The sequence below is a fragment of the Tiliqua scincoides genome, chromosome 1 (genome assembly GCF_035046505.1).
Source record: "Tiliqua scincoides isolate rTilSci1 chromosome 1, rTilSci1.hap2, whole genome shotgun sequence".
NCBI classification, from domain to species: Eukaryota; Metazoa; Chordata; class Lepidosauria; order Squamata; family Scincidae; genus Tiliqua; species Tiliqua scincoides.
In genome coordinates, this window is record NC_089821.1 from 205,842,040 (window position 1) to 205,869,747 (window position 27,708).

The 27,708-nt window shown below is 43.2% G+C and overlaps 1 protein-coding gene across 4 annotated transcripts in view; it reads left to right on the plus strand.

Moving 5' to 3' along the window:
* AKAP7 (A-kinase anchoring protein 7) overlaps positions 1–14,801 on the plus strand; it is a 102,175-nt gene extending 87,374 nt beyond the window's left edge. For 3 of the 4 annotated variants that reach the window (XM_066614587.1, XM_066614606.1, XM_066614616.1), the window contains one exon: positions 11,447–12,533. In XM_066614587.1, the coding sequence (XP_066470684.1) occupies positions 11,447–11,652 (206 nt within the window). In that variant the 3' untranslated portion in view covers positions 11,653–12,533. Of the gene's footprint in view, positions 1–11,446 lie in introns of all 4 variants that reach the window. The other variant, XM_066614597.1, reaches the window with a different exon arrangement.
* Positions 14,802–27,708: the final 12,907 nt, after the last annotated feature.

Sequence of the window (27,708 nt, forward strand, 5' to 3'; positions counted from 1 at the left end):
AGCATCACATAAAACAAAAAAGCAAAAACTTCTGTAAGCAAAACCTTCATGAACTGGCACCTGGGAAATGGTGTACATCTGTAAACACTTCTAGAAGCAATATGGGAGAAGACTAGAGAAGAGCTGACAAAATGTCAGCTGCCAGCACTGATTAGAAGAGAAATAAAATAACATATATAGTTAGCGAGCTGAAGGGCCTTTCAACAGGATCAGTTCACTTTATGTAGAAACAGACCACAAGTGGTACTCAGATAAAAAGGAATAGGAAATTATTCACATGATGGAACTCTGATGGAACAGGAAAGCCTTTCCCACTCTGTCAAGTTCTTACAGGGCGTTGGTCAGGCGATTTATTTGGGAAGCCTATTCTACAGTACTCTCCGAGATGATGTCCCAACATCTCTCTCAGCATCGAATAGTGCAACCACTATTTGTGTTCTCAATACATCTGTGGCAGAGTGGAGGGAGGGTTCCCTGTGTCATGCCTGGAGCTTGCCTGATGTCACATCTACCCTGGCAATAGGGGGAATAGGCCCTGTCCAGGCCACTTGGGGGAAGGGCAGGAAGAGGAGCAGCACAGACCCAGAAGTCAGGCTTCAAAACCTTGCCACTAGCCAATGATGGGGACAGGCAGCCAAAGGCCTGGACAGAGAACAAGTGGTGCAAGCCCACCATAGCCTGGCGCAGCTTGCAAATACCACTATGCCAGCCTGGCCTGCTGCATGGAAGAGGGCTCAGGTGATAAAGTAACCCCTTTCCAGTGGCGTCGCTACAGAGGTGCAGGGGGTGCGGGTTGCACCGGGTGACACGCCAGGGGGGTGACATGCCCTGGGGGGTGACGCGCTAAAACCGCGCCTTTAGGAGCAACCATGTCATGCCATACACCTTTGGATGTGGAATGGCCCAGCGGAACACAATGCAAAAACCCCGTTGAGATAGCCCCTTTCGTTCAAAAGTTATGGCCAAAAAACCGGAAGGAAAAAAGGCATGGAGCCCTATGGAAAGTGAAAGTGAGCCATATTGCGCATTTACTCATGAGTAGGTGACCTTGCCTTGCTCCGTCGAAAAGGGCAGGCTGAGAGGACTCCAGCTCAGAATGGTCCTGATCCAATGAATGCAGCCCCCAAAAACACCTGTGGAGGAGCTCCCTCCCCCCAACTGCTAGTGTATGGAGCCCTAAGGGAAGCGAAGCAGCCTCACGGTCACGTTTACTCATGAGTAGGCAGACATGCTTTGGCTGGTGGTCAGGCCAGGCAAAGGGGAATGAGAGGACACCAGAATGGTCCCGATCCGATGGGACTGAAGTGCAACAAAAGCCCCAGAAGGCTGCCTCCCCCTCCCCACTAGAAAGGACCAACAAAGAGGCTTGAACTGGTAAGGGGAAAGTTTTCTATTTTGCACTTGCAAAGTTTCGCTCACAGCCCAATCCTGCCCACACTTTCCTGGGAGTAAGCCCAACTGACTCTAATCGGACTTACTTCTGAGTAGACATGCATAGAATTGGGCTCTGAAGCTGGACTCCTATCCCCACTTTCCTGGCAGTAAGCCCCATTGACTCTAATGGGACTTACTTCTGAGTAGACATGGGCTGAGTAGGCATAGGATTGGGCTTGTAAAGCCAGGTGGGTCTTTGATGTGCTTGAAATAGAAGGACTTTAAAATGGGCACTGGGGAGGGCTGAAGATCTCACTGATTCTTTTGGGGGGTGTTATTGCAGGCAGACTACAGAGAAAACTCACTTGATGGAACAGGACTGGCTCCCCTTTATTTAATTATTTCTTTTATTTTAATTTAACTATTTATAATTATTTTAATTTGCTTGATAATGTCACTTCTGGCCATGACATCACTTCCAATGGGTCCTGGACAGACTCATTCTAAAAAGTGGGTCCCAGGGCAAAAAGTATGAGAACTGCTGCAATAAGGTGTTAGTAAGTTGACACCGGTGTGTATGTGTGTGTGTGACTCCACAAGTTTTCAAAATCACTAAAATCAGAGTTTGGAGGAATAAGACCATCATGTTATATATCCATCAATGCGTAATTTCATGCAGAATGCAATGAAACCAACCACATTGAAATATCTGTGTTCTATCAAAAGGTACTGCCAAAAAGCCGGTGGGAGTGGGGCGATGGTACATCACCATGCCCCCCACCTGGGGTGTTGCCCCACCCACTGCATGGGGTGACGCGCAGGTCTCCCGCACCGGGTGACGCGAATCCTAGTGACACCACTGCCCCCTTCATATGGCATCCTAGAGGCTTCTGTAACTGGGTGCAAGGGGGGGGCAAATTCACATTTACCTTCTGTATTGCTCAGAGGTTTCCAAACTGAGCCATGGCTCCCGGGAGTCACAGAAACTAGCCAGGGAGCCATGGTATGCTCAGAAAACCAGCCCCCTATACAATATATAGGACTGTAGCCTTAATGGGAAGCTGGGGCCATTGGCCCAGTTGGTCAAAGGAGTTGCCAGTCAAAAAAGTTTGGGAACCACTGGTATTGCTACTTGGGCATGCCTCTTGCCATCAGTGGCTGTGTGGGGCACCACACTCAGTATTGTTGACACGGCAGCTCCCCAAAGTCTCACAGGAATTTTTCTTTGTCCTAACTGAAAGTGTCAGAACTGAATCTGGGACTGTCTGCATGCAAAGCAAATGTTCTTCCACTGAGCTATGGCTCCTCATAGCTCTGCGGAAACCAAACCCAGAGATTTGTAGCCAGCAATGGTATACAGCATCTATGTAGCTGTTTCCAATTTCAAGTTCCACAGTGGTAGAAGACAGTGAAAGCCGGTTTCTTTTTACATCCTGATGTGTAAGCTGAATCAGTAGAAAGGACCACAGGCCCCACATGTAACTGAAATGCATTCACTGACATGTGGCACCCTCCTGGCTCCCAGGGCTGGGTGATATGGAAACACCATCCCCACATCATTGTGTCACCCCTACCTTGCACCTGATACACCCCCTGCTTCCGCAACAGCTCCATTTTGGAGCCATTCAGACCCAAAGCCCATGCACCCTCTACAATGAGTCCAGAGTGCCACAGAAGGGGAACATGTTGCCCCACTCCTCCCCCACACACCACCAGTTACCCCCCCGTGCAACCTGACACTTAGGGCCCAGGGACCCCCAACCAGCCCCTTTGTCTGCTGCTGAATGTATTAAATGGTTTATTTCTGGGGGAGATAGCAAGGCTGTACTTTTGTTTTGTACTGTATAGAAGGTTATTTGTTGAGTTGTGTTTTAAATGGTGGATAAAAAAACCAAAATCCTAAACTGGCCTAAGCATTTTCAGGGTCAAAATGTCAGATCAGGAAAGAGAAACTTAAAGGTTAAATTTAAAAAATAGAAGATAGTTCTGCAGGAAATGTTATGATAAGAACCATTTCTCAGGAAACAGGAACTTACAATTAGCTACCAGAATGGTCCAAAGCTAGAGAGTGGGGCTCAACTCTTCCTAGTACAAGATGCTGCTGGAGTGGGAAAAAGGACATACAGAGAGAGGTAATTTTGGGAGCTTGGAAAAAAAGAGCAGAAGAAACCATTATAACTGATGCTGCTGGGTGAGACACTAGAAGTAATTAGGTCTCAAAGCTGTGCAAACTTTGCCTCTATTGGAGTCTTGGATAATAAGAGAAATCAGTCTAGTTAAGGTCACCTAAATACAGTTTTCCCTATCTATTTTTTTTGTCCCTTTATACTGTCTTTGATGCTGCTGCTGCTGTTTTTTCTTCACACTGATTCTGATATATATAAAAAAAGAACATACAATTTCAAAAAATTTAGTAAAAGTTTATTCTTATTAGATCTCGCTAGATCTCCACTTGGTGGCACTGGGCAGGACCATATGAGGGGACAGTTCAGAATGGGCAAACAGTTGGGTTTTGTTCACTTTCCTTTACTCTCCTAAAGGAGTCTTGGGGTGCCCTGCCAGTGCATGCATAGAGTCTCAAAGACCCCCAGAGCACTGGCATATGTGCAAAGTGGTGCAACATTGAACAGATGGTGACCAATTACGGTGTGCTTGTGGAGCCCCTGAAGGTTCTCAGGGAGCCCCAGGGCTCCTAGAAGCGTACATTGAGCAACACTGATATAAAGAATATGCAGAAGCAAGCCCCGCAAAACCTTTTTGTGATTGTGTCTTAGCTCCAACCTGGAGCCTCATAATCACATGAAATGACTGTAAAAATTGCCCTTGTCATGTGCATCACATTGATTTACAGTAGGGTTTTTTGTTTGTCTTTTCTTTTTCTATCAACACTGAAGTCAGCGATCTGTGTGAATGGAATGAAAAACCATCTCTGACTTTACTTACAAAATACATGAACAGCATACTTATTTACAAAAACAAATCAGTATTGTTCTTGAATTCTCTCATTCTGCCCTTGGGTACTTACTAGATTATGGAGAAAGTGCTGTCACCTAAATGTGCAGGTAACAGAATGGGGGTTGAAGACAGAGGTTGAATACATTACTCCCCAAATTCTGGCATTTGACCAAAATGTGACATGCTTTGTGAATGTGCTGAACTTGTTGCCATAACTCAACTTCCTGGTTTCTATTTTGGGAATCAATACAGAGTAGAATAATAATTGTACTTAATGAGTAGTTTTCTCCTAGTCAACTTTAAATAGAAATAGAAAATGCGCAAAATGTTAAATACACAAAAACAAATCTACATTGTCCTTGAATGTCCTTATTCCATCTGATTACAGAGATAGTACTGCCTTCAAACAGTGGACTTTAGTATAGAAGTCACAATAATCCAAAATATTACAGGTAGGGCCTCTTTATCCGTGGATCAGACATCCACGGATTTGCCTTACTGTGGAGGCTGGATCCCCCCCACCCGCAGACCTCCCAGACACGACTGGAGTCTTGTTCCGGCTGCATCTTGGAGATTATCTGAGCCTCGGAAAGGCTATGCACTATTGTGTGCGGCTTCTCCAAGGATCAAAATGCCACCCGGAGCCTTTCTAACATGCTTTCCAGTTTTTGATGAAAAGCGGAAGTCATGTTAAAATGGCTCCGGGTAACTTTCTGAGCCTTGAAAAGGCCGTGTGCAGCCTCTCCAAGGCTCAAAATGCCATCTGGTGCCTTTTTAACGTAACTTCTGATTTTCGTGTTAGAAAGTCTCTAGACAGCGTTCTGAGTTTCAGAGAAGCCGTGTGCAGTGGCACGCGGCCTCTCCAAGGCTCAGAAGGGTTCAGGATGCAACTGGAGCAAGGTTCCAGTCATATTCAGAGCCCAGGTGGACTGAAAATCATGGATTTAATTATCCGCGATTTTCAATATCTGCGGAGGGGTCCAGGAACAGATTCCCTGTGGATACAAAGACACCACCTGTACTTCAGAAATTATGCATCCTTACAGAAAAGAATAATTACTAGGACTTTGACAAACTCATTGTGATCATTAATGCAGGAAACCAAGGGGAATCCCCATGATACTTTGGTATTTTTATGGCATTTTCTGCAGAATCATTTCACTTGAAGGTTTTCACATTTCTATTGTCACACTTTCGATATTCTTCGTCGTACTTTTTCTAAGGTTACAATACTAGCCTTAGAATACTGGGAGTATCAGACTGAACACAAATGGAACTTCTGAGTAGACATGCATAGGATTGTGCTGCAAAACTCTTAATGCCAAACCATTTCAGTGGCAAAGCACACATGTTGCATGTGGAAGGCCTCAGGTTCAATGCCAGGGGTCTTCGAGTAGGGCAGAGAAAAATTCAGTTCTGGAACCCAGAGCCATTGTCAGTATTTTGCTTGATTTTTAACATGGTCACATTTTAGCTTACGGTTTTGTGTTAACAAAAATCCTCATCTTTCCCCTAATTCTATCTAATTTCCCTACGTTTGGACCTCTCTGACCCCATCCCCCAAAGCTTCTGTGATGTCCCAGCATCCTAAAACAAGCTGAGAGATCCTCTAGTAAACCCTGTCTTTTTGTTTCTGAGGGTGTTTTTTTTAGTGCAACACCATTATAGAAGGACCACATGGAATTCCAGACAAGTACTATGTGGATTTGGTGTCTTCATGTCTGGGCTTCCCCAGAGAAAAGGGATGTTAATAACTCTTGTTACTGGTATTGGTGTATGCCCACTGTCTAGCTGACTGGGCTAAAGGGGTGGGTTAGTAGACCCTAGTGATCATCATTCTTCCATCTGGCTGATCCAATTGAGTAGTTAAAGATAAGAAAATATCTAGCATCTCACAGATTTCACGGGTTGTTGTGAGAACAAAAGGAGGGCAAGAGCACCTTGTACACCACCCTGAGTTTCTTGGAGGAAGCTTTGGATAATGGTAGTAGAAGCTATTGGTGTTACTCAGTAACTCCTAGTCCAGCCAGTGGGAGAATAGGAACAGAGGGAGAAAGGGCCATTGCTTTCCACTAGGCACTGCTTCCATTTGGCCCCCTCATTGCTGTCACCACCACAAGGTTCCTGTTTTTACTTTGTGCTGTGTTAAAGCAAATGACAGTGCTTCTGTTTGGCTCTTTAAAAAGTTTCAGCTCCCCGGAATGGCTTTGGAGGTTACACTTCTGTCTGGTGTTGCTGAAGATCCCTGTAATGCAGCCTCATTTGATACTTGTGGCTACTCAGATCCACATGCTAGCAGAACAAACTCTTTACTTGTACAGTATTCAGATTTGCATCAGTACAAAGACCTTCTAGCAAGGTGTGCTGTGGGAGCTTCATTTGGACAGGATATTTTATCTGCACTTCTCGTTGTCAAGGAGTTGCAGGAGTGACGTATGCTTAACAAGAATGCAATAGTTATTGCTGTTGCAATTATTATTGGGGCCTTTCAGTTTATTATTGAATAAACAGGAGGAGGTCTGGTCTAGAGGGTAGAGCCTCCATTTGCCTGAAGATTAACATCCACAAGGTCACCAGTTCGAAGCCACCGGCACCGTGCGACCTTGAAGCAGCTGGCAAGCTGCAGCTGAGCTGTTCCATCTGCTCGGAGTGTGGGAGGATGGAGGCCAGAATGTTAAACCAGATCGGAGTGTAACATCTCGAATGTGGTGGTTCTTGAAAGAGAGAACCTTCTTTCAATTTGTAAAAATCCCTGCGTGGATTTAATAAGCCTGCCTGTGTAAACCGCCTTGAATAAAGTCTTGAATAAAGACCAAGAAAGGCGGTATATAAATACTGTATATTATTATTATATTATTATTGTTACTTAGTCATTCTTAATTTCAGTCCAGGTAGCTGTCTGAGTTCCCAATCCTATCCAGTTATCCAGTGCCAGTACAGTTGTGCCAATAGGGTGTGCACTGCTTCCTGTGGTGTGGGGGCAGTCACAGAGGCCTCCTCAAGGTATCGGAACATTTGTTCCCTTACCTTTAGGCTGCACTGTGGCTGCACTGGTGCTGGAAAGTTGGATAGGATTGGGCCCTGAGGCAATTTTTATGTTCTGTGCTGCTTAAAGAAAATTTCTCATTCTGGCTCGCCTCTAACAAGCTCTCTCTAACCATTTGCAGGTCAGAATACTTTTTTCATCTGATGGCTCAGAGAACCCTGAATTGGCCAGGCTGCAAAGTTCATTTGCTTGGTACTGCATTACCAATCATTCACACTATATTTGCAAAAGTAAACAGAAAGACTTCTTTCATTGGAGCTATTTGCTCTGCTTAAATAGAGAGTGAGCTGCAAGCCAAAAGCCAATCACCAACCTTATCTCTCCAGGTCATTATACTGTAATTCATTCCTCACTGTTGGAGGTTTATTTTATCTGCTTCCTCATATTGTGCTGAACTTCTCCGATTCAAACCATGTTGATGAAAGGCATTAGAGGCTCAAACAAGCAGGAAGTTTGGTGACATTAATTGTGTCAAGACTGAGTTTGTGTTCTACATTTTCTCCTTAAGACCAGCTGTAATAATTGCAAGTGTTGGGAACTGTCTTCAGCAGAACATAGTGTGCCTTTTTTGAGTAGACTACTTAAAAAAACAAAATATTTATATAAAATACGTGGTTTGATTGTAGGAAAAACAAGGTTCCCTATTCTGTGCAGTTGGCTAGAACATTGTGAGCAAAATCATGTGCTAAATGGTTTTAACAAAACCATGTGATATGGTAAAATATCAAGAATCTCATTGTGACTGTGGCAGCTGAGAACTTTTCTAGACACAACCTCAGTAGATATGCTATTTAGAAGCATATTTAAACAGCTGAAGACTGAAGAGCAAGCCTGAGGAGCAAGCCTGGTGCTTCCATGCTTCTCTTACCATGAGTAGAAAATGTGGAATGAACAAGGGCTTATGTGATTCTGTCCGCATGAACTGCCTGTTCTAAAAAAAAAAAAAAAAGTGTGGGTGGGAGGTGGTGGTAAAGTGATATGGGGCTGCCATTAAGCTGTAGGGCATAGACCTTGCATGTAGAAGGTCCCACACCCAATCCCTAGTAACTCCCGGTAGGTCTGGGAAAGAACACTGAAGATGATACTGAGCCAGAGAGACCAATGGTATAATAAGGGATCTTGAGTGTACAAATGTATTTTACTTACCTTGTAAATAAGTTGGCTATAGGATCACAAAGTGCATGTGTGCCACCGCATCCTTCCATGACAGTTGCTGGTTTTTCTCTTCTTTCCTACCTGTTTTGTCCCATGTAGCACTTCAAATGATTACAGTGTGTACATACTTGCTCTTTCTGTGTAAGAATAAGCCATGAATTCTGCAGAGTTGACTTATGTTCTTTTAAATAATATCTGCTGTGGACATGGACTGCTCCCTGCCCCTGAAGATATTGCTGGTTTTTCTGGGTTATGCAGTTCAGGGAGATCTTCAGCATTTCCACAAATTTGCAAAACAAGTAGCAGCCATGCAGTTTTAAAGGAGAAAAGCAGCACTGAGGAACTTGTGGTCAATGAAACAGGATTATGTAAATGTTCATTGTATTACTTCCATTAATATTGTACACTAATACAAATCACAGGGAAATGGGCTGGTGCAGACCAACTCTTACACCACAATCTTATGCATATCTACTCAGAAACCAGTTCCACTATGTTCAATGGAGCTTACTCTCAGGAAAGTGTGGATAGGATTGCAGCCTTAATAAATGAAACCAGGCAATAGTTTTCAAAGATAGTTTATGAAACAATGGGAGAACGGTCAAGATGAGTCAAAGCAATATTGCAGCAAGACTGCTTTTGATCAAGACACCAAGAAAATACAAGCTAAATCTGACTTGTGTTTTCTTGTTTGTAACTACAAACTCATAGTGTGCACCCAGGGTGTGCAGCCATTCTACCGTGTAGCTTTCCATATCAGCACAGGAAGAGCGTGCGATTACTGAGATACCTTGGCAGTGCAGAAAGGCCCTCCGGCGCATCATCCTTATTTAGATTTTGAACAAAATTTTAGAACGTGCTGTTTCTTCTGCTGAGTGAATGGATGGTCAGTGAACAGCATTCCTGCAGCCATTATTCAACCCACTGAATGAAGAGACGAAAAACCTTCAAGCTTTGTGTAAGCCCATCCCTTTTAAAGAAAGCCCTTTCTGTGGCTGTGCAAGAAGGGAATAGGAAGGGATCTTGGATTAGTCTTCTGATAGACTTCTGATAGAGAGCCAGGGTGGTGTAGTGGTTTGGGAGGTGGACTTAGACCTGGATGAACCAGGTTCAAATCCCCCTTCAGCCACAAAGCTTCCTGGGTGACCTTGGGCCAGTCACTTTCTCTCAGCCTCACCTACCTCACAGGGTTGTTGTGAGGACAAGAAAGAGGGGAGGAGCAGCTGTGTAAACCGCCCTGAGCTCTTTGGAGGAAGGGCGGTATAAAAATGTGAAAAATAAAATAAAATAAATAAATGATATGATGGCTTTGAGTAGATGTAGGAACAGGCAGCAGAGTGTTCAATATTGCTGTTTCCTGCTTATTGTTTGTGTACGCACCTGTATGCAAATGTGACACATTAGGAACCTGTTAAATAAATACATAAAGAAGCCAGGAAACAATTAGAGCCTTTGAATAATTCAAAACAGTTGTGCTGAGAACAAAATAATATGCACCCCTCCAAATGTATTTATCTAAAAGACAGCTTGTTGCCTACATAATCATAACTACAGGAAAAGCTACAGTTTTCTTTTAAAAAAGGAGCAGAATTCTGTAGTGTATCCTTATTTATAGTGTATCCTTATTTATAGTGGAGCAGAATTCTGTAGTGTATCCTTATTTATAGTGTATCCTTATTTATAGTTAGTCCAGGTGTGGCCAGTTTGGAGCTACTACAGTTGCAATCCTGTACCCATTTGCCTGAGAGTGTCCCATTGAAATCAACATGGTTTGCTTCTGAGTAGACTTGCATTGGGCTTCATTTGGATAAACTGAAAATGCACCAGGAGACATAATACATGGACAGTATTCTTAGATTCATAGATTGTGCACAATGACTCAGTTTTTAAAATGTATAAACTACAGTTTTATAGAAAAATATACATTTAAGTAGCTAATAGGGTATTTTATATGTTCTTGCATGGATAATTAACTTACAAAGGATGTTACAACTTAATATAAAACATATGAACATCAGTTTAAGAGGTATCTGTGAGACTTTGATTTGCTAGTTCAGTTTTATAAATGTGTACAATTGCTCAGAAGTTCTTGTTGTGGGTTGTGTGTATGTTTAACCTGCTGATTGTAAAGCTGTATGGGGATTTTAGTATACTAAATTTATCTATCATATTTATAGTTTGCTCTTACACAGAGTTCCTGGTAGTCTCACATCCAGGTGTTTAATCAGGTCCACCCCCTCTTGGCTTCAGCATGAAATGCTCACAGAGCATTCTCTGGATCCAAGATTAAGGTCCTGTATCATAGTGATTGTCAAAGCAGTGGCGGGCCTGGAGAGGGGGCAGGGGGGCAAATACCCTGAGCATGGTGTTCAGATAATGCTCCAGACCTTGTGGGAAGCCTTTTGAGGCTCCCGATGCAATCGGTACATCCAGTTTTCTGGAAGTATCGTTTAAGGCTGTGGGGAAGGCTCAGAACGCTGTCCCAGTCGATGCCAATGTCATGCAAGGCTCTGTTATGCTGGATAAGTATGGGGGCGGCATTATGAACCTTTGCCCTGGAGTGCAACGAGGGGCAGGTCTGTTACTTTGTCAAAGGATCATCTGGGACCCAGGTGCCATGACTGGATCAGAAAAATGGCTAAGTGCAAAGCAGGCAAGCAGAGCAGCCAAGAGTCAGGGCAAAGCAAAGCAAAGGAAACAAAAGAGTCAGAATTAGTTGAAGGAACAGCCAAAGATCTGTTCCTGTTTCCTTTTAGGGAGGCTGGAGCTAAAGAAAACAGAGAAACTCATGTGGCCTCAGATGAGCAGGCATTTCAAGGCAGGTTGGGGCTGAGGAGTGAATCCTAATAGAGTTACATTTGCATGCCATTTTCCAACTGTATAGGTTTACTGATTTTTGTTTGTTGTGGTGTATAGGTGAAAAGAGAGGGGCAGAGCCCGATGATGCGGAATTGCTGAGCCTCAGCAAAAGACTGGTGGAGAATGCTGTCCTCAAGGCAGTGCAGCAGTATCTAGAAGAAACTCAAAACAAAAACAGACAGAATGATCTTGGAAGACCAGTGAAAACCGAGGAGGCGACCATTGGCAATAGCAAGGAAAGCGAGCATGACAATAGAAAATGAGTGTTTTGAAGGCCATGGAGGCACAGTTTCTACTGCATATGCTCAGTAGATGACGCTTCTTCCCAAGGATCAGCTCTGCTAAGCAAGGCCTAGCTAACCTGAGTTCTAATTGTTATTGTCTGTTATCAGACACCTCTTCAGAACCAAAAGATGCTAATTGAGCTTCGTGACACAGGTGTCAATGCTGCTAAGAATAAAAAACTGCTGAATGCTGGGAAGGAAGACAAGACAGAGAGAGGGTAGGAGAGATGGACAGGCCTGACTAATAAAGAGCATGAGCTTCTTGTGTTCTCTGAAAACTACTGAAAATATCTCCATTGCTTTTGAAGATCAGAACACTTTGTATTTCCTGTGAGATGAAAACTGAATAGCCAAGGAAAATGGGCTAGGAAATGGAAAACAAGGCCATTAATTATGTTTTGCAGAATTGTACAACTATTTACTTGAACTGTATTTGAAAAGACATTTTGTTGCATTGAAAAAAGGGACTCAGTGCTCAGGAGTGTCACTACTAATATGAATCACAGCTACTGTTCCCAATATGTAATGGAAGGGGTATTGTTCATGAATATCATATCACCATGCTTCATTTTTGAGTAACATTTGCACACATAAATTATCTATTTTTTTGATTATAAACATCTTTTTATATTTAAGAAAACCACGTACTGGCAAGCTAATGAATTTTTTGAAGGCCGACATCTCTTTTGATACTTCAATTCCATAACGATTTAGGCAACAATTAATGATATTCAAAAATGTATTGTGTTATTTTCTTTTCCTCTAGGGAACAGTCATGAATCAGACATAATAAAGGAAGCTTTGCACAGAGCACGATTGGCCCTGTTGTCGACACTGAAACAGATAAAGGAACTTTTATCAAGCCAAGAGATCCGCATGAAAATGTACAAGGAACTGCTTGAACAGCGGCAGCATCTTGGAAATCCTCACTGATGTTGCGTCTCCAGTCTCTGAAACACATTGATATTTATCATTTTTATTGTGCCATCCGTGTATGTGGCTGTTTATGTGTCCCAATCCCAAAAGCTCACAATTTAAAAGAGAAACAAGGGAGGCTACAAAGGGAGGACTGTGAATGCAGGGGAAGATTGGGGAAGAGTTTATTGGGTATCCTATCAGTTATTGGAATATGAGAGGCTACATTTTCATTTTTAGATGAAGAGCATTTATTTTTCTTTTTTTTTTTGTTCTTTGACAGGGATGAAGGGTTCTGAGTTAAAATATTATAAAAGAATATAAATCATAGATTATATGTTACATAAACACTTATTTCCATAATCCATCTATTTCAGCAAGGAAAAACAAATCATAAGTGATTCTGCTTTTATAGAATCCCACGTAGTGGTCAAATCTATTTTGAGTTCTGTGTTTCTTTAGAAACACTACACATAATTGCACATAATTGGCACACATAATTGGCACCATAATATGCAAGGATACTGTTTGTTCTTTTATAAACAAGGATACTGTTTATACTTGCATAATATGCAAGGATACTGATATGCAAATTTGTTATACCAGCGATTGTCAACCTTTTTCATTTCATGGCACACTGAGAAGGCATTAGAATTGTCAAGGCACACCATCGATTTTTTGACAATTGACAAGGCACACTACACTGCTGGCCAGGGGCTCACATCCCCCAATGGCCCTACTAATATATGACCCTCCTCCAAATTCCTGCAGCACACCTCCAGACCATTTGCAGATACCAGTGTACCATGGCACAGTGGTTGAAAATTACTGCATTATCCTTTCCAGCATTGCCTGAGCAATGTTATTCTTTATGGCCCAGGGACCATTTGCAGCCCTCAGGGACCCCCAATCTGGCCTGCAGGGAGCCTCCAGTCTCCAATGAGCCTCTGACCTGCTGAGGACTTGCTGGAGCCTGTGCCTGCCCGACTCAGCTGCTCTCAGCATGAGGGCAACTCTTCAACTTCTTATGTGGGATCCCTCTGTGAGGCAGCAGTGGCAGCAAAGGAGCAAGGCCTTTTATAGGCCTTGAGCTATTGCAAGGCCTTCATTTATTCATACAAGTTCCATCTCTTAATATATTCATTTATGTAAATTTATTCAAATTTGAATTTTAATTAATTCTTTTTTTTTTCCTGGCCCCCAACACAGTGTCAGAGAGATAATGTGACCTTCCTACCAAAGTTTGGACACCCCTGATCTTATCCTGGTTAGTCCTGTGCAGTTATTGCTAAAGCAGGAAGTCAAAGGACAAGGCCATTTAGAAACTTGGTACACTCAGAGCACAATCCTAACTGCTGCCTGAGTGGACATAGCTGTCCCTGCGCCAGCTCAGAGTGTCACAAATGTGCCGTAAGGCATGTCTGTGATGACTCGAGAGGCAGCAGCGCTGGCCTCCTAATCTGCATTGGATATAGTACAGGCAATGCAGCCTGGCTGTGCTGGTGCAAATTAGGATTGAGCAGCCTATGTACCATTTTAGTGCAAACCTGAAATTTGAGGAAGTTGTATCAGGATGATGAAGGGGAGGTGTCCAGTAGACTGTTTCAGCTCACTTGACCCAGTGATTTCCTTTCCTCCACACCCCTCACCCCTAATTTCACATACAGACTGCTGGGAAGATCTGGTAATGCATAGATATGATGTCAGTTATAGATATCAGATGTTCTGAATTAGCACATCAGAGACTTTAAAAAATGATAACCCAGCCGTATGTAAGCACTTGAAAGACTCATAGATTTCAATAAGATGGTCATGAATGGTCTCGGCTCCTTTCTGTTGAAACCATAATATGCCCAACAAAGTGCTCAGCATTGCTGGATCAAATCTCCTTTGCCGACAGGTCTTTAGGCTGAGGTCTATCATTCACTGTTCTTTAAAGATCGTTTCAGTAGTCATCGAGCAACATTTTAAGGCACACTAACCGAATCTTCTAAGTGATTTTAAATTGTACAGCTAAGGAAATGATTTTATATTATGCTGCCTTTTCTGTATTTATGCTCTCATTTTGTTTGGGCAATGTTTACTTTTTTAACAACTTGAAATCATATATATAGATGCTGAAATACAATTTTTGCTGTCGTTTACATGCACAACAGGAATGTTTGAAAATTTTCAATATTTATTGTTTTTTGCCAAACAGAATAATCTTTGTATCGAACCATTTCTTGATGGAGTATGCTTCATTTTTTTAAAAGGGAAAAATTCTGTTTTCTTTTTCAGTACATAGCAGTCTTCTCACATTTTAGAGGAGCTAGTTTTGGGGCAGTTTGGCAATTCAGGTAGAAGCTCTATGCCTCCAGAAGGATCCAGGGACATTATGGGAAAACCTCGGACTCAGCCAGAAAGACCACTTGATCCCCAGAATCTTCTTCCCCTCTTGGCAGTAGCCTCTGGGGAAGTTGCCTCAAGATGGGGGCTTCCAGTCCTCTTGCCTGGAACCTTCTTCTAGGGAGGTGCTCACCCCAAATGGTTTGACTCTTTTCAGTGTCCTATTCCCCTTCATTTGGTTTCCTCTGTCTCTGCCTGGTTCCAACCTTTGTCATTTTGCTCTCCTTCCCCCTCCTTTGCCTGTATTTGTCTCTCTCCTGAGCCTGCTTTTGGAGCATTTCCTATCTCTCCTCCTTTCTTGCATCCTTATTCCTTTCCCTAGTAGCCCCTTTTAAGGGCAGGTAACAGCCTTCAGCTTCTGGCAGTGGGAGCTGATGAGAGTGGTCAGCAAGCTGTCAGTTGGCCTTGTCTTGGAGATGCATGGTGATGATGTCAACTCCAGGCACCTCCACGAAAGCTCCTTACCTGCTTCGGGCATACAGGGCTCACTCAGACCATTGGGAATCTGCAGCCCACTACAGTTATCTAGAATAAAATATCACACATCATACAGATCAGTATCTCCCATCTCTTAAATCTTCAGGATTAATGCATTCATTATATTCTGTCTTGGTTGCTGTATGAAATGAAATACCTGGATACCTGCAGCAGATCTGCCCCTAGCAGTGTTTGGAGACAGATTCAGGAAGAATGGTGTACTTACATCTCGGTGTAAATGCTAGGAAATGTAATTCGTTAAAACCCTCTGGGGACTGGGGAAATCCTACATTTTAAGGGGAACATTTTATATCTCTACATATTGCAAGAAAGCTGACATTCCTCTGATTTCATCAGTTTAAGGCTTTGGGGGGAAAAATGATTTGCTTCCCAATGTATGAACAAGTAATCAATACATAAATAAAAGGTGTGAGAACTGCCACCTTCGCTGCTCTCCTTTTGGCACCATATCAAGTTGGGGTGCCAAAACAAAGAGACAGGTTTCCAAAGTAAAACATGCTTTTATTGTCCTGCTGCAGTAAGTGACAAGCATAACCAATTGTAGATTCACATACAAATAATGAACCCTTTATTTCATTCTGTGTAGCCTTGAAACCTCACTCCAAACTAGACAAATACCAGTTTTCTTATGCTAACGATGGCCTGAATCACATGGTTTCCCCCCCCCCCAGGACAATCTGGATTACTCAATTTTCATCCACTAGTTAACAACCCAGCAATATTTATCCTTCTGCGTTACTGCACACTACATATACCTCAAATGGGTTAATTGGGTTAGTTTCCCATAGCAGAGGAAAACTTTCCATAGGTAGGCAGTACTAATACAATGGGTGGGAAAGCACTCAGTGCAGAGTACATGCAAATAAATGGAAGGCTTGTTGCCAGCTGTGGCAGACAGAGCAAAGAAAAAATGCATGGAGCTCTTTCCTTGGCCATAGAAGACAATGGGAAAGCCGCAGTTATAGATCTCATCTGATGGAATGCAGCCATTGTGTTGTATTCTTACAGCCCATCTCAAACATTTTTACATTACTAGAAAGAAAACGATTTGTTGCATGCCCTGCTTCTGTTGGCATGAGGAGAGGGTAAAATTGTATTGCCAGGTGTATCTTTATTTTAATTTCCCCACTGTATACCTTTGATTCTGAAACCCTCTTTTCCATTCAGCTCCAAGGAACAGGCATCTCAGTTTCATCGTGTCCTGCATTACCTTAATTTTGATCTTGGGGAGAAAGGCAGTATACAGGCAAATAGATACAATTGTTCTGTGGCTTATAGACAAATTAAAAATGGTCCACCCGAGAAAAGTTTGACTTTTTAAAAAGTCAAATGTAAAATTGGTTAATCAACATCTGCCCCAGGAAAATTGGTGAAAAGAATAAAGATAAGATATCAAGCATATAGAAGCACAAGCTTTTGCCAAAGAAGAATCAGCTTCTGCAAAGGTAAGTCCTTCATCACTAATCTTTTAGAATTCTTTGGGGGTGTCAACACGCATGCAGACAGGAGTAACCAACACTTTGAAAAAGCTTTTGACAAAATCATTAATGTCTCTTGAGTAAACTTAGCAGGCATGGGAAGAGGCATTACTTTCCAGTCCAGATGCAACAGCAATGTAGCCCCAAAGTAAGGGAACAAATGTATGTATGACTGCATCAGTGCTGGAAAGTTGGATAGGATTGGACCCTCAATCTGCACAATGGAGAGAAATAAAAAGTGTGGTCCCTCAAGGAGACATATTGGAACCAATATTTTTAAATTTATTCATAAATTATGTGAAGTCAGATGTGAGCAGTTTTTCTAAATCTGCAAATTCCATGAATTGGGCCCAATCCTATCTAACTTCCCAGTGCTGATTCAGCAGCAATGCAACCCAGTGGTAAGGTAACAAAAGTTCCCTTACCTTGAGGAGGCTTCTGTGGCTGTCTCCCCCCTGCAGGATGCACCACATACCGTGTTGGCACAGCTGCAACAGTGCTGGAAAGTTGGATAGGACTGGGCCTTAAATTATTCAGGGCACCCTGTCAAACAGATGGTGAAGAGCTCTAAAAGGATCTCTCCAAACTGGGCGAATGAACCACAAAATCACAAACATAGCTGAATGTAAGGAAGCATAAAATTGCACATACGGGCCAACCCCCACCCAATTTCATGCATATACTGATGCGGTTTCAGTAATCAGTAATTGAACAAGGAAGAGATTTTGACATTGTGGATAATTCAACAAAATGTTAACTCACAGTGCACCAAGGGGATTTCCATTGTTGGGATCGTTATGGAAAGAATAGCATATCAAGCTGCCAATATTGTGATGCCCTTATGCAAATCTATACTGTAGCCATACCTGGGATACTGTGGAGCAGTGGTTTTCACACATTTTGCCCTGGGATCCAGTTTTTAGAATAAGGATCTGTCGGGACCCACTGGAAGTGATATCATGACCGGAAGTGACATCATCAAGCAGGAACATGTTGACAATCCTAGGCTGCAATCCTACCCACACTTGCCCAAGATTAAGTCCCATTTACACTTATTGTTAAAAGCATATCCATAGTAACTTGTTAAAAGTACAGATCTATAACATTTCCCAAAATGCAGTCACATACCATGGTAGCATCAAGTCTAATATATTAAAAATAAAATATTGAAATTAATGGGGACCCACCTAGTGGGTCCCAACCCACAGTTTGAGAAACACTGCTGTGGAGAATTCTGGTCACCACTTCTCCAAAAATATCCAGGAGAGCTTAAAGGGCTACTGAAGAAAGCAACCAGAACTATCAGGGCTCTAGAGCTTCTTCCAGGCGGAATACTTCTGAATTCCGATTGCTGGGAAGAGGGCTATTGTCTTTGGCTCTAGTTTGTGGGTGTCCTGGAAGCATCTGCTTGGTTCACTGTGGGATGCTGGACTAGGAAAACCTTTAGCTTGATCCAGCAGGGCTCTTCTTAAGTTTCTTTGTAAAGAGATAATTCACTTTGGTTCAATAGTTGTACTTTAGTTTCATGAAATATATTCAGAAGTGAACACTTAGCTTCTTTTTGAAAGATGTGCATTTCAGCATTTTAATGCTCTTTGGTTCTTTTATGCATTTCATTTCATACAAAACTGTCCTTTGATTGTTAAAAAGCAGTGCTGCCATACAGATCATTTCGTGGAATATCAGCATACTCCCAATTCTGATGAGGCTTGCCACACAACAGTCAATAGGTCATCTAGTTCTTGCAGGAAATGTGAAAGCTTTGAAGTCTCAGAAAGGCAAAGAATAAATATTGGCATGTGTTTTGCTTCACTGTTCCTTTGATCAATATAAAAAAACTCTAAGCTTGCACAAATCTCATTTATATTCTTCTCATGTTAAATGTCTTCTTAATGAGAACATTTGTACTGAATGGAAGCTAGTCCTGGAGAGGCTAAAATGTACATCTACCGCCAAACAATAATTAGACTCCTGCAGAGATGGGGGGAAGGAAAATTCTTTATCTACAGAGATCAGAAAATACCAGAAGAATAATAAGCTAAAATTATCTTTCTGTAGCATTCTCTAATCTCCTCCCAGGGCCATACCCCATCATGAGTTCCTCTGGCGAAGGTAATTTATTCTTGATAGCAATGGTTAATCAGTTTTAAATGAACTTCTGGAATATATATACATATGTATACATTTAAATACTTGAAAGTCACAAATTGATTATACAGTAGTTGTAGAAGAACATGACACTGCAAAATGAAATTGCTGGGGACAGTGACACCATTCTCAACCTTACACCTTTCTCAATTTTACACCTTACACCAGGCTCTTATTTGAAGGGATTCTCTCATCATTGCACTTGAATTAGGTCCCAATCTTAGCCTCCCCAGTGTGAACCGCCAGCACTGGGTGTTGCAAGCAAGCTGTAAAGCACATTTGCGGCACCTGCTGGAGCTGGGCCAGTACCAGTTGGCACTGGGTCTCAGTGCCAGGAGGAGAACACCAATCCACTATCTGTAAATAGCACTGCTGGGTGTCGGTGCAGCTTTTCAAGGTGGGGGAGGTGTTACGTGGTGGGGGGAAGGTAGGAACAGGACCTGGGAAAGTTAAGCTATAGTCTTACATGGGTAGTACTCAGATATTTGTTTGCTTTCCTCCAGACTGAAAGAGAGTAGTCAAAGACTACATGACGTGCTATTTCATCATTCTGAATCAGTTCATGTTTATTGTTTGTGCATGAGAGAGTGCACTTTCTTGATCTGAACTGAACAAGGTAAATTTACAATCTGGGATTCTTGCCAAGCATTCTGCAAATCGAAGCAGTTCCACAAATACCTAGGAGACGAACTACATGTGACACTGGACCTATGTGGTTTAATGCAGCTTTCATTCTGGGAAACTTGCATGTTAACATTTTATATTTCTGTAGCTCATTTTTCAATACTGTAGTCTCATCAGCATGGCCTGTAAAGTCTCTTGGTAGGTGAAGTAGAAAGGAAGGAGTTGAGCCCCAGCTTTTGTTTGAAAAATACCCTAATGAGGAGAGTCTAAAATGATAATGAGCAAGCTCAATTGTAAAGAGTCACCTTCATTTTCTGGTCCTTGCATGGTTCAGCTGAGTTGAGTTTATTGTGAATGAAAAAGGTTTTAATCATTCTTTGAATGGCAAGTGAGAGATTTTAGGTGGTAATTTATTTTGTACTTGAGGGACAAGCTACACATAACCTGCTGATATGTGTAACCCATTTCTGACAGCCTCATTTTCTGGGGGAAAAAATGCTTCAGGAATGACTCATTTGAGTGGAGAAGTAGCACATGGCAGGAAGCAAGTAACCTTTTTCTTGCTGATCCAAGTTGTCCCCAGCTGCTTTTTCCCTAAGGAATTCCAAGGATGTTTGCCTGAGTTTGGAACTCTATGGAGAAAAGCAACTGGGGGGAGTCATTTGTAGTAGAAAAATAACCAATTGTGAAAGCATTGAACACTCCATCACTCAAAATGTCTCTTCCAAAGAAAATGTCTTCAGAAAGAGTTGTCATCAGAGCTGTAAACCACATTTGTGTGTAACAAGCAGTTTGCCCCAGGTGTGGACCTTCTTTCTTATTACCTCTTTCCTTTATATTTCTGTCCAGAAGCCTAAAACTTTCACAGAATAATACTCAATTTTCACCTGAGCTTAACAGAAGCCAGTAGTCCAGGGTAGTCTTTGCTGTGTCAACCATAGCATCCATCGAAGAAACAAGAAATGTGTCCCTATAAAATACAGATGCCTCCTGCACTTTCTAGGTCATCCCCAATCCCTCTGCTCAAATAAGAAAGCTAGCCATGCTCAGAACCTGCCTGTGATATGAAGACAGGAAGGTGACCTATGCAGACTGAGGGTCCAATCCTGTCAAATTTTCCAGTGCCAGTGCAGCTGTGCCAATGGGACATGTGCTGCATCCTTTGGTAGAGAAGCAGTCACAGAGGCCTCCTCAAGGTAAGGAAATATTTGTTCCCTTACCTCAGGCTGTATTGTGGCTGCACAGGTGCTGGAAAGTTGGATAGGATTGGGTCCTGAAACCCTTGGCCCCTTATGAACCATAGAGATCAAGTGCACTGATGTGTATCCAAAAAACCTGCAGGCTGCCAGGCATAGGCTAGGGTCCAGTGTCCAAACAAGGGCAAAAATCAGACTTCTGGCATTTATGCTCTGCTGACTAATCCAAGGCCCCATAATTCTTGTGTATTACAGGGGTTGATGTTGCACACCCCTGCTTCCTTCTGTGCCTGAAGCAGATTCTGCACACAATCCTCAGTGACTCCCTGGATTAGACACCATCCTCATGCAGTGAGATTTCCTGTTTCAAGGCTGGAGTCCCTGGCAACATATTCCCACTCCTAGTAGTTGTGGCCTCTGTTTCATCCTGTTTGTAATGCATGAATGCCAGATCGGTTCAAGGGCAGAACAGCATTATGTGGGCTACGGAAACAATGACAAAGTAAAAAGTGTGCTCACTGGTGACCTTGTGCCGGTTCTCAGCTACTGAGAGTAATTTTCTTGGAAGCAATATTTCCAGTAAATACTTGTGTGGGATGGTGCCTATATCTGGTGCATGGATGGTTGCCATGGAGAACAAAGTGTATGTTTTGTGAACAGAAGCAAACTCTTCATTACACAACACTCTCACCTGCTGAGAGGTGGGCACAGCGATTCTTCATGGACCAGGTTCAAAGGCAAACAAGACTGGACAGGATCATGGCCCCATAGTCACCAAGCAGCAAAGCTCAGATGAACCCTACTTAATATTATTCACAGGGACTTTTGCCAGCCATGAGCCTTTGGCCTGGTTCTCCGAGTGTCTGGGCTGTACCATTTCATTCCCCCCCCCCCGTGTGTGTGTGTGTGTGTGTGTGTGTGTGTGTGTGTGTGTGAGAGAGAGAGAGAGAGAGATGATTGAATACCTTAAAGTCAATTATTGCTGTAGGTTCTATTTTTTTCCTGTGCCAATTGCTTTCTTATTCCTTTCACTATTGGAGTAGACTCCTAAACCTACTCCTTGGTTCGCATTATCTTCCTACAGGAGGAATAAATGTACTTAAATTTGCCTTCATCTGTTTTGCAGTGTTGGAGAATAGAGCAGACCCCCTTCTATCTGTAACCACTACAGCTGGGTGTAATGCGTCTTTATCATTTGCACACAGGGCAAAATTCTGTTTTCTGAACATCTTCTCCTAGCTTATCAAACTGTTCCTGGCAAATAGGACAGGTTCATGGACCTATTCACCTTAGGTCTAGGAAAGGTAATAGGATATCAGTATCACCGATCCAGGGCCCCATTCGCCCCCATCACCACCCTCCATGCCCCATTTTGACCTTCCCCGCCCCATTCCACCATTTCCCACCCCCTCCCACCTGTCATGCTGACTTACCTCCTTATCTGCTCCTGTGAGTGGCAGGAGATGCAATGGAGATGGTGGGAAGGCCCAGGCCATCCAGGTGGCACTCCTGACAGCAAACTAAGTAGCATACTGTTGGAGTAGCTTTTGTGACAGGTGCTGACTGCTTTATGACAATCAGCACCAGCGGGACAACGCACAACATTGGAGGTTTGGACCCTGAAGCATGAACAGACAAGTTACTGCCAATAAAGGTCGGTCGGTCGGTCGGTTGGTCTCTCTCTCTCTCTCTCTCTCTCTCTCTCTCCCTTAAAGCAGGATTTCTCAAACTTCTGATAGCCAAGATAACCTTTTTATCCAAATTAAAACTTAGGGAACAATTCTTCTCTTTACAAGGAAGAAGTTACTTTTTGGGCTATACTAGGCATGGCATCAGTGTTGCACCTGCTTGCTGGAGGCCCTGGAGGCAGGCCTTGCACTGCCCCCACCCCAGAACATTAGGTCCTCATGTTCTCTGGAGGTGATGGGTGATCTACCTCAGCAGACCTCCTAACAGCCCCACTAGCTAATGCGAGCATCCTCTAGCTGTCCCGTGATGAAATATGGGCCTTTGCAAAATGATCTCATTTGTAGGTGGTGATGTCATGTGTAGAAATAGCATAGGTTTCTCATTCAGCTCATACCCTTAACCCTTCCTATTCCTGTTTACACTTTCTCTACCACTCCAAATGACACCTTCCCAACCTGCTTGTCCTTTATCTTTTATCCACTGGGAAAATAACAGCTTGAAAAGGAGAATTTTGTGCATAAAATGACCACAGAGGTGAAAAAACTGTAGCTTCTGTCCATCCTCTGCTGAGTCTGCATAGGAAAATAGGGTGTTAATATGAAAGAGAAGGATTAGTCACATAAGAGGAATCCACCCAAGGTGCCTGCATGTGTATTTCCAAGGAAGTCCAAGCAGAGGTCTGTATCCCTAGCCCTTAGCAGTGCCAGAGGACATAAGCAACATCAGCTGATTCTTGAGCAAGGAAGCCTTGACCAGCCAGGGAGCTGTCCACCAGATCCCTGGAGTGCACACTAGCAGGACTGCACACTGAGGAAGGAGGCCTGGAGTAATGGAAACACTATCCAGCATGAGCTGGGAATAGGGCTCAGCAAGGAGCTGTCCCTCCCTACAGAGCTGTTACACTAGCACCAAGCAGGAGACTGAAGGGGAGCTGGCTGCTTCACCTCTTCTTGGCTCGACTCCAAAGCATTCACCGGTGGAAGGGAGGTCTCAGGTAGCTAAATAAGTGCTGAATGACCAGTTCTGGGCTTTGGCTCATGATGTGATTCTTGGGACCCCGGAGGGGTTGAGGGAGGGCAGGGGTTGGAACGGAGCTCCTAGTGGGGTGGATATTTAGTCTTTCAATATCATCTTCAGTGCCTTGCAATGCTCTTGCATCAGGAGTGATTGAGCATTATATCCCATATATAAGAACATAAGAACATAGAACAGCCCCACTGGATCAGGCCATAGGCCCATCTAGTCCAGCTTCCTGTATCTCACAGCAGCCCACCAAATGCCCCAAGGAGCACACCAGATAACAAGAGACCTGCATCCTGGTGCCCTCCCTTGCACCTGACATTCTGACATAGCCCATTTCTAAAATCAGGAGGTTGCGCATACACATCATGGCTTGTACCCCATAATGGATTTTTCCTCCAGAAACCTGTCCAATCCCCTTTTAAAGGCATCCAGGCTAGATGCCATCACCACATCCTGTGGCAAGGAGTTCCACAGACCAACCACACGCTGAGTAAAGAAATATTTTCTTTTGTCTGTCCTAACTCTCCCAACACTCAATTTTAGTGGATGTCCCCTGCTTCTGGTGTTATGTGAGAGTGTAAAGAGCATCTCCCTATCCACTCTGTCCATCCCCTGCATAATTTAGACCAACAGCAGACCAACTTCAGTGTACCCTTAAGGAGGCAAGGACAAAAGTGTTGCAGGGCACTGCAGGCAACCTTCTCAGTGGATTGGTGATTTGGGATCTCAGGTGTGTTTGATCATTGAATTAGTTGATTTCATGTGACATACCAGCAATTCACTCATATGGCAAGATTGCCTTGTCCCGTGGCTAACAGACGGGAATCATACTGATCTAAGGCATGACTCTTCAAAGCATCTGCAGCACTATCTGTAATAATATAAAAGGTAAAGGACTGTGGTTGTCATGGGTACTACTATCTCAAATTCCAACTCTGCGTACAGTACTTGGAAACTTTCAGGCTTTGGAATATCATATAAAGAGAAGACGCCCACTGTACAGAGCCAAGCTGGTGATGTGCAAACAGAGGGCCACATTGTACATTTCTCATAATATGTGGCTTGGCCCTCATTCATTTACAAAGTGAAAGTGACTGTCCAAGGTTTCAGCTGTCGTTTTTCCTAGAGATGCCAGGGATTGATCTTCTACATGCAAAGCACAGGCTCTACTTCTGAGCCATGATCTCATCCCCAATCATGGAGGCCACATGGGACCCCATCTCCACTTGTGTCCCCCCAAATGCTGATAACCACAGAAAGATTTCAGTGGCTTCAACAGCAGCTTCTCCTCTGTTGCTAATGGAAGAGTCAGGGTTTTGATTTGTGTCTGCAGCATGGCACAGTGGAAAAGAAATACACCTTCCTACATGCAGTGGTCCCAATCCTTTTTTGGGAGGGCTGCTATTTAATGCAAGGTCAAACTCTGTGTTTGATGTAATGTATCATTTGGTCCTTAGATGGTAATGCATTCTATTTTGTTTTTGAAGTGCTAGCTTCATGTGTGCAGTTTTTCTGCAGCATTGCCAGTGAATGACATACATTGTTTCCTCAAGAAATTGCATGCAATCGTGGTTCTTTTATGTGGCCACCTGTAGACTTGTAATGCACACGCGGTGTGCTCCTCAAGTTCTGTATCATTCAGGCCCTGGGAGGGAGAGCTTGCTTCTGTTGCTCTGAGTATGTGCATTACAAGTCTACAGAAGCTGTTCTTTCACAGCTATTGCAACCACACAAGATTAGGTTGCAGGAGACTGATTTCATAAGAACATAAGAAGAGCCCCAATGAATCAGGCCAAAGGCCCATCTAGTCCAGCTTCCTGTATCTCACAGTGGCCCACCAAATGCATGAGCTGAGGCTTCTGCACTTGTAGCACACATTTTGGTTGCTGCATGGCTTATAGTAGTCTATCCTAATCTATATCAATTCCTTGTAGGCATGCCAGCTGTAATATAGAGACAGGCCTTCCAGAACAGCAAACAGTTCCTTTTATTTCAGTGGCAAGGGCGGCTGTTTGCTTCTCTTTCTGCTACCCCATCCCTTTAAACATGCAGGCTCATGGTTGCATGCCTGGAGCTCTGGATCAGTGCCATAATCATATTCATGCATCTTCCTTAGACATAGCATTGTTCCCACAGTTCAGACTGGGAACTGATACAGACTTTCTTCTTATCAAGTTTTTTTTTCCCCTCTGATTTATCCAGCCATCAGTATGAATGGCCATCATTCATCAACATGCAATGTAAAAAAAAATGCAGTGAATGTAAATTTGAAATAATAAATAGCTCACACAACATCATGTACACTGAAAGACTGGTACCAGCTCTCAAATCCAGACCTCCAAAGCATGGCAGAAAAATAAATATTTGGATGCATCTGTTGAAGATATTGATAAATTGATATATTTAGGGCACAATGCTAAGCAGGTCTACTCTGAAGTAAGTCCTTTTATGTTCAATGGGACTTACTCCCAGGAAAGTGAGGTTAGGATTGCAACCTTAGCCAATCTTCAGTGGGCAGGAATTCCACATGAAACCACCACCAGGTGCATTGGTATCAGCCAGGTTCACTTCAGATAATGAAGGCACAATGCTCTATTCAATTGTTGCCATTTGTGGAGGGCAGAGGTACATACAAGGGACAGTGTATCCCACACTCAGGTCACTGAGAACATTTAAAGATCAATTCAGTCCAGAAATTGAACTGGTAACCAGTGGTGCTTTCATAAGACCAGTGTTTCATGCTCCCTACAGTCAGTTCCTGACAAAAACCGTGCTTCTCGTAATCTGGGCCAGCAGGAACAGCCATAACTCACATTTGAGCAGGGATTTCAAGCCACGCTTATATTTGGTGCTCAGACTGCTGTACCTCACTGGGTCTCATCCACCATAATGTACTAGGAAGCTTGTCTAGATGCATCAGCTGAAAGTACAAAGGGGCTTGCAACAATGCCAGAAAGAAGAAGCAGATGCAGCAGGAGCAAAACTTTCAGCAGGAAGCAATCAACTTCCTTGTTGATCAGCTTCCTTGTTGGGAAAGAAGAGCATTGCCAGAAACAATCAATCAAGTGGTCCTGCCAAAACACAGCACCCATGGGGTGCTGTTATACAGTGAATGCACAGCCCAGGCACACACAGGGAAGCTGTTTTTCCAGTTGATGTTAGACATTTCATTTCTACAGAGCAGCACCATGATCCAGTCGGATGGGTAAGATCTGTACACCATTGCAGCTGGTCTGACTGGTTCAAAGAAGGTTCATATTATTTCTTAGTCGCTAATAGTCCTTGGAAATGGAATCATGCAAATTAATCCGCCTGGCTGCCAGTGTGTCTCCTCAGACTTAGGGCACAATCCTAACCAGGTCTACTCAGAAGTGAGTCCTATCTTGTTCAATGGGGCTTACTCTAAGGAAAGTGTGGATAGGATTGCAGCAGCCTTATTTAGGTAGTATAAGTCCAAGGAGCCTCGGGGGCATGTCAGTCTGGGAAAAGGGGGATAGGATTCTGGCATGCGTGGCTGCTGCCAAAATCCACCCACTCCTGCCCTTGAACCGCCAATGCCCACCTTGCTCCCCACCCCAATCCTCACCTGAACTGCCCACACTACCTCATTACTTACTCTGGTGTGGGCGGGGTGGGCTGTTGGCATGCAGGGTTTTCAGCCATTTGCACCTACTTATAACTGAACCAAGATGACATAATGTCACTACTAAAAATCAATAAAATTCAAAAAGTTCAGAAATTCAAAATATGTACTTTGAGATCATAATATTTATAATGAAACTCAGATTTAAATGGCAAAAATTGAATTGGCCACTGGAATGATGGTCAATCACACTCACAAAGATAACATTCTGTCTCCATTTTGGATCTAAATCCATACATGGAGCTGTGACTGCCGCTGGTTTCTCAGTTGTTTGAATGTTGGGCAACAGCTTCTAGTATGCAATGGTGATGCATGTGGGGGGAGCCGACCTTGAACTGAATGGAAACAATTTTGCTCATGCAAGATTGGGGCACCAAACTCAACTCAAATGCAGAATTTGTGGATTGCAAGGTCCACGGTTGATTCAGCTGTA